This window comes from Actinia tenebrosa, unplaced genomic scaffold, assembly GCF_029948245.1.
Source record: "Actinia tenebrosa isolate PJP-AT-01 unplaced genomic scaffold, QUT_ActTen_1.0 PGA_scaffold12__29_contigs__length_12842862, whole genome shotgun sequence".
NCBI classification, from domain to species: Eukaryota; Metazoa; Cnidaria; class Anthozoa; order Actiniaria; family Actiniidae; genus Actinia; species Actinia tenebrosa.
The window spans coordinates 6,044,258-6,054,133 of NW_028292572.1; the positions used below are offsets into that span (position 1 = coordinate 6,044,258).

General features: G+C 38.4%; 1 protein-coding gene and 2 pseudogenes across 2 annotated transcripts; 2 read left to right on the forward strand and 1 right to left on the reverse strand.

Annotated features, from left to right (window-relative positions):
• The first annotated feature begins 1,462 nt into the window (after positions 1–1,462).
• On the forward strand, positions 1,463–4,744 carry LOC148912113 (52 kDa repressor of the inhibitor of the protein kinase-like). Of its 2 annotated transcripts, XM_089028027.1 has the most exons (3): positions 1,463–1,957; positions 2,737–4,386; positions 4,591–4,740. In XM_089028027.1, exons 1-2 carry the CDS (start codon positions 1,943–1,945, stop codon positions 4,114–4,116), a joined length of 1,395 nt encoding a protein of 464 aa, XP_088884153.1. In that variant the 5' UTR covers positions 1,463–1,942; the 3' UTR covers positions 4,117–4,386; positions 4,591–4,740. The 2 variants fall into 2 exon arrangements, with proteins under 2 accessions (XP_088884153.1, XP_088884152.1); XM_089028026.1 differs by lacking the exon at positions 1,463–1,957 and having other exon boundaries at positions 2,095–4,386; positions 4,591–4,744.
• LOC116302422 (phosphatidylinositol transfer protein alpha isoform pseudogene) lies at positions 3,254–8,059 on the reverse strand (annotated as a pseudogene).
• Positions 5,365–6,800, forward strand: LOC148912114 (uncharacterized; annotated as a pseudogene).
• Positions 8,060–9,876: the final 1,817 nt, after the last annotated feature.

Sequence of the window (9,876 nt, forward strand, 5' to 3'; positions counted from 1 at the left end):
CCCAGAGGAATTGTTGATATGCATTTTCACGGACTGTATACTAATACAAAAGGGAAAGGATGCCATGAATTAATCACCCTCATTAAACCATCGATGAAGAAGTGTACGTTTTTTGGCTTGTGAAGTCTTCAACCCGGCTTGCTCAAGTGATGGCTGACCAAGATATTGAGCCGGATTTGGTTCGTTCAGCCTTGGAAGAATTCGCCAATGGAAACCCGGGTGATGCCGCCGGTGCCCAGCAACCAGCGTTGCCACAGGATGTTCAAGAAGCTCAAGGAGTTCAAGAGCATAGTTAATGGACAATGTCAAGAGGTAGGAGTTTGTGGTTTATTCGTCTACATCACCAGTTCTTGGTTTAATATTCGAGAACTGCCAAAGTGTAATATTCTGCCCCATCTATTGTTAATATTAAGAAAATGAAAAGGCAACTCTGGCCTTCCCAACTTTCCCACCACATCGCTACCAATAATGCGTTGTTACAGGCTCTAACCAAATTCAAACCAGCTCCCCTCTTCTCCAATATTTATTTCCCTCCTCCTAAATCCAATGAGGACTGACAACATTTTGATAACATTCTTTAATATGTTAGACCGTTCAACAACATCAAGCACTGTTGTTTATACTTTTGACCTCAATTAGGGAACGCTAGACTTAACCCCAAAAACGTGTTACGCTCCCGATATCCTTGACCAGGCGCTAGATCCAATATTAGATCCCTTATAATATCATCATTAGTCGGTAGACCTTTTGGACCTTCCTCAACGGGAACCCGATTCACATATCTACCCATTTAGGTGTTTTCAAAATGGTACAGTTTGTAGTTTAGTAGAGAAATTATTTCCGCTGGCATATCTTCGCATCTACCATGCGACTCTTGCCACGTACGTTTTTTAGGAAACAGAAATCTAAAACAAAAACGCAAAGCGATAGATAAATAGCTTATAACCTGAACCCTAGACATGCGTCCTATATACATTCGGACAGTTTATCCCAAGGACAGCGATAATAGCAAATGGGGTTTCCGATCAGGAAGGAGCAAACCTAATACGACAAATTTCACTACAACACACGCACTATTTCAGTTTAGGTGAAGAATTCTGGACAACTTCGGACAACTGACAGTCTCATCTACAACTGCAATCAACTGCTCCCTGCCATTCAGAACTATTTATGCTAATGCTGGGGATGTTTTACTCCATTTACCAGTATGCTTTGAAAGAATATCTTTTGATTTGGCCGTTTTTTACTCGATTTTTTCGTTGTGTCAAGGGTGGATCCAGGGTAGTTTACGTGATTTCCGTAAACTACTCAATTTTTTTCAAACACATTTCTTTCTAAATAATGTCAAAATATGTGAATTACATTATTCTAGAAACTTCTAGAAACAACTCACTTGGCTGTTTTTCAGTTAATTATTAAAGAAAAGTCAAACGAAAATGAGTAATCTCGTCATTTCTGCCGATTTATTACCGATTCCCGCAAGAATTTTCGGGTTTCGGATATCTCCGTCGGTACGCATCGGAATGCTATCGGAAAACGATCGGAAAACAGCCTTTGTCAAATAGAACCTCAGGGGGTGAGCGTGCGTAGTTGTAGAGCTAGGCCGGTGTGATGATCGTAAACTACTCAAAGACTTCTCTGATTGGCTGGAAACACATTGATTGTTTTGGAAACCACTCAAACCCTTTTCTGATTGGCTATCTACTTTGCAAACTACCTCATAAACTACCAGCAAAACTATAAAAAGCTAGACCTACCCCCGTTGGGTCTCTTTCGTTCTTATGATTAGAGTCATAGACTTGCGGTACTTGAACGAAGGAATATTCTACAATGCGTGGCGACCCGATTTGCAGGAGGGAGGACTGTTCTCCTTTCGACATTGGCTTGAATTTTAAAGAAATTGGCTCTTCATCACCACAAGATAAGCTGGGGTTCATTGAGAATGTGTGGAAACCAGGTGAGATTTTTGTTTTCCCACTGTCAATAGAAAATAGAAAGCCTCGTAAGTTTGTCTTTGAATGGCTTAGAAGATATCCCTGGCTTGCATACTCTAAATATCTCGATGGAGCATTTTGTTTTCCCTGTGTTTTGTTTGGAGTAGAATCTGGTAGAAATGCTCATAAATTAGACAAGTTGTTGAAGTCCCCACTCACATGTTGGACTTCAGTGGCTTCGAGACTTACAAAACACGCCAGTGGTAAATGTGAGATGCACAATTTTGCTGTAATTGCCATGGATAACTTTTTGAAAACAATGAGGCAGCAAGCGGTCCCAGTAGATCAGCAGTTGAATAATATTATTCAACAGCAAATCGATAGAAATAGGACGGTCCTTAAGTCTTTGTTTGAAACGATAATTTTCTGTGGGCGAAACAACATAGCTCTCCGGGGTCAACGCGATGATGACCCAACAAATGCTAGTCTATCAGGAAACTTTCAGGCTCTGCTAGAATTTCGAATGCAGAGTGGTGATCAAATACTGCAGAATCACCTGGAAACTGCACCCAGAAATGCAACTTACATTTCTAAAACCATCCAGAATCAGATGATAGAAACAGTAGGTTCTTACATTTTAACTAGTTTGTCAAAGGAAATCAGAGACAGTAAGTTTTTCTCTGTTATGGCAGATGAAGCTGCAGACATTTCTAACAAAGAAAATATTTCTTTAGTGATAAGATTTCTTGATTCAAGAAATATAATTAGAGAAGAATTTATTGGGTTTTCTCTTTGTGATGAGGGAACAACTGGAGCTGCCATCAAAGATAAAATACTTACAGCAGTAGCAGAATTAGGACTTTCTATGGACGACTGCAGAGGCCAGTGTTATGATGGGGCAGGCAATATGGCAGGTTGCTTGAATGGAGTTTCAACACTGATAAGAAATGAATTTGACAAAGCAATTTATGTTCACTGTATGAACCACAGGCTGAATTTGTGTGTTGCTGACACATGCCAACGACCACTTGTTAGAAACATGATGGATACTGTTAAAAGAATTTCTGATTTTTTTAACAATTCACCAAAGAGACAGCAGTATTTGGTCATGAAGGTTAAAGAGATAATGCCTCAAGCTAACCATACTGTTCTGATAAATGTATGCCGAACAAGATGGATCGAAAGAATAGAAGGAATGGACAGAGTTGTAGAACTTCTTCGTCCTGTTGTTGCTACGCTTGAAGACATATCAATGAACAACAATGATCTTGGAACTGGGGACTGGAATCGACCTAGTAGAAATGATGCACAGACCTTACTGAATGCAATAACTTTTTCATTTATTGTTGCTATTGTTATTGTTAGACACATGTTAGATTTAACCCGACCTCTCACTGTCAAATTACAAAAGAAAGCAATGGATCTTCTCAAGGCAAAGGATGAACTTGCACTTTTAAAGTCAGTCTTAACAGAGATGAGAACTGGCATTGATGCCAGGCACAATGCACTCTACCAGGAAGCTGTCACTTTAGCAGGTCAAGTTTCAGTTCAACCAACCATGCCTAGAGTAGCTCAGAGACAAGTTCACAGAGCCAATGCTGCAGCCCGAAACCCTGAAGAATATTATAGGACAAATTTAACTGTAGTTTTTCTAGACCATATAGTCCAACAACTGAACAACAGATTTCAAGATGATGTGTTTGTTTGCTACAGAGCACTTTCAGTTATTCCATCAATTATGCTGGCCACTGGTATTGTTTGGAAGGATAATGTATTAGCCTTTTGTGAACATTATAGGCAGGATATACCTAATTATGCAGGTTTACAAGCAGAACTTATTCTGTGGGAGAGAATGTGGATGAGGAAAGATGATCTAGGAGAGGAAATCCCTGATAGTTTAGAAGGGACACTTGAGCACATTGACAATGTTGCTTATGCTAATATACATACCATACTTCAAATCCTTATAACTATCCCTATGTCATCTGCTTCTTGTGAAAGGTCCATTTCAACCCTCCGTAATCTTAAGAACTACTTAAGAAATACTATGGCTCAAGACAGAATGAATGGACTGGCACTGATGCATTCCCACAGAGACATGGACTTAGATCTTGAGGAAATAATAGATTTATTTGCTACTTTAAATCCTAGACGAATGAGAATGGAGAATATCTTACAGTAATATTTTATATAATATTTTTTGGACCACCACTCCAGTGTTCTTAGAGTACTTTTGAGTTATGTTCCATTTGGATTAATAATTATCTGATTTTTAATCCTTAAACTGATGGGGAACAGTACAGGAACAAGGTGGAATTTTTAAAAACTTATTCTTTTCTGAAATCTATAATATTGTTCACTGGGTTTTAATTAAGCTTGAATGGTCTTTACATATTCTCAACTGAACTCAGCAATGAACTCAACTATAGTGGAACACCTCAATCTAAATAAGGTAATGTATTCATTTTGTATAATTTGCTAGTACATGTAAATTCTAGTACACTGATATTGTGACTGTATGTTCTCTATTTTTCATAAAGTATTCAATTTGCTGCCATGCCACTTTTCCTTTAATAGCATATATTTTGCATTGTACTTTTACATACTAATACTTTTGACGTCATTTTTTTTCACATGATGTCCTTTGATGTGCTAGATTCTTCAACTGAGATAAATCTGTACAAGGATCTTGACTGCAGACAGCATGCTATGCTAGATGTATCCTTTTAGGCAGTTTATAACTAATAGGGGTATGGTGGGTTGGGTATAAATTCAGAGTAAACTACTCATGTCCAAACCCTGGATCCACCCCTGTGTGTATCAGAATATTTTCAAAGAAAGATAAAGTGGGTATTTTTCCTTTTTCTCTAGATTTATAAAGAAACATCTTAAAACATAAAATAATATAATTAACGACAATATCGTCAACACCTAGTATTATGTTATTTTTATTAGATTCTGGCAAATAGTAGATGATGATGTTTAGATTAAATTTATGCTAATTATTGAACATTGATTGTGTGACTTCTGTCACGTGGACTTTTATCACGTGTTATGATAACATTGATTTATGTAAATGAGTATCAAGACACAGTTTTTTTGGTTTTCAAAAATGTATGACACGTATTTTGCTAACCTGGACTATCAAGACGTTATTGCTAACCTGTACTTTACATGATTGGAATTTTATGGAAGTGTAAGAAGTATGTCTTTATATAGTCGCCACAGAAGTAAGTTGTGTGAATTTTATGATTCATTATACACGATTGTAATCGTAAATATTAAGCTATGTGATCTGCATGTTTTAGATCGAATACACTACATTACTACACAATAAACAAGTGCTATACGGTTTGTGGTGACTCTGGTAACTTCTTCGCGGTACATCATTCGATTTCTTTCAAATTCGTCCGTGGAGAAGGGAGAAGTGATGGAAGAAGAACAGCTGAAAACAGCCAAGAACAGTAGAAGATTGGCGAAGTCAACGCTAACACGATGTGGTAATGCTTTAATGACGTTATTAGATAAACAACGGCCTTCTGATGAGGTAAGAAAGTCCTTAGCTAAATTAGAAGAAGCCTTCGAATCACTCGAAGTGAAACACGATGAGTATACGTTACTCATAGATGATGATGATGCGTACGAAAAGGAAGAACAATGGATTGCGGCATGTCAAGATCGTTTTTTGGAATTACAAATCGCAGCCAAAACGTATTTATCCAGTTTAGACAGCCACACGGGATCAGACGACCAGAATTTAATGCCTAATGATACAGAAAATGTGATTCCAGAGAATGGCCCAGGCAGTAGCTCAGGAATGATAGGAATGCAAGCTGAGCAGGGTGCGGCGCAAGCAACTTCCGATAACACCGATGGAATCATCGGAATGCAGGCCAATGATTCTAGCATAAACCACTCTATTGTTGTCACAGAAAACTCTAGCACAAACAATCACGATAACACTGAAAATCTCAACGCAAACAGCCCGACGGTTAATAATTTTCCTGCAAACAATAGCACCATTGATGTTCAGGACGGTGAAATTAAAGGCGGGTTACAACCCGAGAAAACTCTGAGTTTCCAACTAGAAAAACCAAAATTACCAAGCTTTTCTGGTGACGTACGCGAGTACGCTATATTCCGAGCAGATTTCAAGCACGCAATCGAAGCGAATATTACAGCAAACGCGATAGCATAATGCTATTAAGAACATGTTTGACAGGAAAGCCTCTTGATCTAATTAAAGGCATCGGCACCGACTATGACGCAGCGTGTAGCTATTTGGATTCTATTTTTGGAGATCCAAGATACGTATCAGACACGATCACACACGACATCACCAAATTCAAGCCATTGCAAGATGGCGAAGATATGCGATTTTGCGACCTAGTTCATCTAGTCAACAGATGCTACAACGCGTTAAAGGAAGTTGGACTGCCAAGCGACATGGATAACAGTCATATGCTGTCAATCATCGAACAAAAGATGTGTGCCGACGACAGGAAAGTCTGGTCTAGAGATCTGGAGCGTGAAAAGACAAAGCCGACATTACAAGCGCTTATCGCGTGGATGACAACAGAGATGAAATCAAGAATGAGAGCGGCGGCTCCTTTGAGAAATGTAAAGGGAAATGTACGTCAAAGTGTACATCACGTTACAAGTACCGGTAACAAAGGCAAAGCGACGAATTGGTACAAGTGCTGGTACTGCAAATCTTCTGATCACTGGGTTGATCAATGTCAGGTTTTCAAAGAAAAGCCTGCAAGTGATCACTTCATTTGTCAAACTTTAAAGGAGGGAGAATGGGAAGAAAACATGTTGAGGCGCTTCAACCTTCTATTGTATTATTATATCGTGCTTACCTAGTATTTTACTAGGACGTGCGACCGTCGACTTTGCCAATTATGCAACTATTCGTGTGTTCTGCCTACTAATTGTTACGCAAGGTTGCACATTGAATAGAATTATTATAATTTTTACCAACGTTCGCGGAGGATATATTTATGCGAGTTTCAAAAATAAATGATAATAGACCTGACGTAGTGTTTTCTAGTGATATTTTTTCTAAATATCTTATTCTAATTCATAGGACATTGTGCTTTACTAGCTGTGCATAATGTAACATACTTAGTTTACGTAACACGTTAAAGAAATAAAGAAAGATGCAATATTTATATCTATGCACTTACAAGTCGAGTTATAATTTGCACTGATGTAACCTCATTTACTGCTCTTTCATGCCGTGAACTTCTCCTTGTCTTCTCAGCTTATCCAACTCTATCTTAGTTTCAGCTTCCATCATCCTGATATCTGCCATTGTCATGCCATACCAGCGATCCATCCAGCAAAACATTTGCCGATGAAACTTGAGGAGCAAACGTCGTACAAACTTTTGAATTATTTTTTCTACTCTAGTTTGTAGTCCCCACCACTTGAACTTTATTTCGTAATGCTTGAAACTGGTCATCATCGGATAATCACCTTGGATTTCTTTCCAGTTCTTCGACAAGGGACCGCGACCAGTTTTCATGGAACGACATTTGCTTGGATCTTCGTCTTGTCTATAATCTCTGGGTTCGATAGGATCATTCACTATATCAATGATGATGGGTTTTCCAATAAAAGGTTGCGCATTCCTGTTCTCTTCGTCGTCAGGTCGTCCAGATTTGTGCACAGTTTCAATAGTGATGTTTAAGCTACCTTTCATGTAGTCAGGATTTGAATAAATCGTCTTGCAGAACGGGTAGGCGTTCCATGATTTTTCATGAATTTCCAAAGACCCTTTAGGTGCTAGTAATCGTATGAATGCTGGAACCTTTTGAGCCAAGTGAAATATTTTGCGAGTATACTGGCCTTTCCCATGATACATCTTCATATGGTTCGTTTCTTACAATCTCAATCCCTTCGCCTCCACCAGTCTCTTCCTTGCTTGCTTCGGCCACGGAATACAGCTTGCCGATTTCATGTTCCTCTAATGTAAACGGCAAAGGAATTTGATATTGCTGGATGATTTCAGCGGACGTCTCATCAACGAAGCTAGTAGTAGACAAGAGGAATAAAGTAACCAGAAAACTGTAGAATCTCGTATTTGCGAGTGAACTGAACATTTTCTGCGTCTTTGACATCTTGGGTTGATAGTGATAGTGCAGCTTACTCTTTAGTGGGCAGTGAGCAATAGATCATGCATAGTAATGTTCCGCCTAAGTAAACAAACCAGTGTGAAAAAAAAATTCAAAATATATCCATGCAATTAAACCAAGCAATTTGATTGGTAGATATCGAAAATAAAAACCGCCAAAAATCGTATATGACAATGAATATTTTGAAGATATTTTCCAGGGCCCGATTGTACGAAGCCTTGGATAGCGCTATCCGGCGGATAAATTCTTATCCAGTGGATAAGTCGATGATGTTATAAATCGATGAGGATAAGATTTATCCGTCGGATAGCGCTATCCAGGCTTCGTACAACCGGACCTAGTACTCTATTTCTAGTGTTTGATGAAATTCCTATGCGCCAATCAGGAGGAACCGACACGCCGCGGTCCAACTCTTTTGTGATTCTTGGCGTGCCGAGATGTATTGAAATTCCCGAATCATGATCATCAGTATTACTGAAAAATTCAGCGCCTATACATTGTTTGCTCATATAGCAGTTAGGAATCAAATAAGACGTTACATGTTTTCTGAATAAACCAACTAATGTTTTGGTTTGGGTTGAATGTATGACGTCATACGTTACTCGTGCCATTCTTGTTGAACCGAATTCTTGTAAAAACAAATTAATGGAGGACGAAATTAAATCGTAAAAATTTTGGCATTTTTCTTTCCAATATCAGAAAAAACTGAATTGACTTCTCAACTGCAAGACTTCTGGACTTCGCTGCCGTGAGCTGGCCGGTGGAAGGGCGAGTATTGTAGTGAGCCAAACTTCAGCTCAAACAAATACGCTATAAACCTTTTTATGGAAAGGAAATCGATAGTTATATTTTACCTTTAAATGTACAGAATGGTAGACCAGTTAGTAGCTTTTTAGTTTTTTTTCCAGAATGCTTGCAATTTTCATCGAATTTTGACGTCGCCAGCATACTCCATACGAGTGCTCCATACATTTTTTCTTCATAGAAGCAGAGCCAATCAGAGAGCGCGTTATATCTTAGTTATGTTATAATCGGATTTGACTAAAAAACAGTCATCTCGCCCTATCATGGCCTATGGCCTATGAGTCAATAGCCCATTCGGCCTCAAGGAAGAAAAAGAAAACGCGCAGGCGTGCTGTGTGCAGTTATAAAGCACGCAGGGATTGACAGAACACGAGAGAAGTGTTTAGCGGAGTGCTTCTCGAGTGTTCTATCAATCACAAAGTGCTTTATTACTCCACACATCAAAGCAAGCAAGTTTTTTAAAAAAGTTTTATGAAATACAAATTACAATAACCGTTACTTTGGATAGAAATGACGCAATTGAAAGTGAGCGCGCGTGCTGTGTGCTCTTATAAAGCACGCGCTCCCAACCAATCAGAAGGCGATATTTATAACAGTTATTTTATGACTCATTGTCCATTCGGACTCGAGCACTAAATGCTAAATAGTATTATTAGTGATTACAGTCATGATAACGTCTATGTCATGAATTTAACATATTAGCAGATTAGAATGATAACATGTTTATGTTTTCCATGTAAAGATTTTGATAAAAATTGTCAGCTAAACTGATTGTGATATTTAAGTATCATTTTGTCTATAAACTTTTTTGAGGGAATCTTTTAAATTTAAGTTCAGCTCTACTAGCTAAGTTGGATGATTCCCATTAGCACCTAAATAATATTTAAAAAAACGTAGATGCATCTTTTCTGTTGGGTTTTTTTTCCCACTTTTCAAGATGTTTTTGATAAACTTCCCAAATCTCACTCGAGTATGTGAGAATTGGAGATATCATAGAG

Bases quoted from the DNA above. Each gene is read 5' to 3' on its own strand.
- LOC148912113 (XM_089028026.1), top strand. From the start codon at position 2,209: ATGCACAATTTTGCTGTAATTGCCATGGATAACTTTTTGAAAACAATG.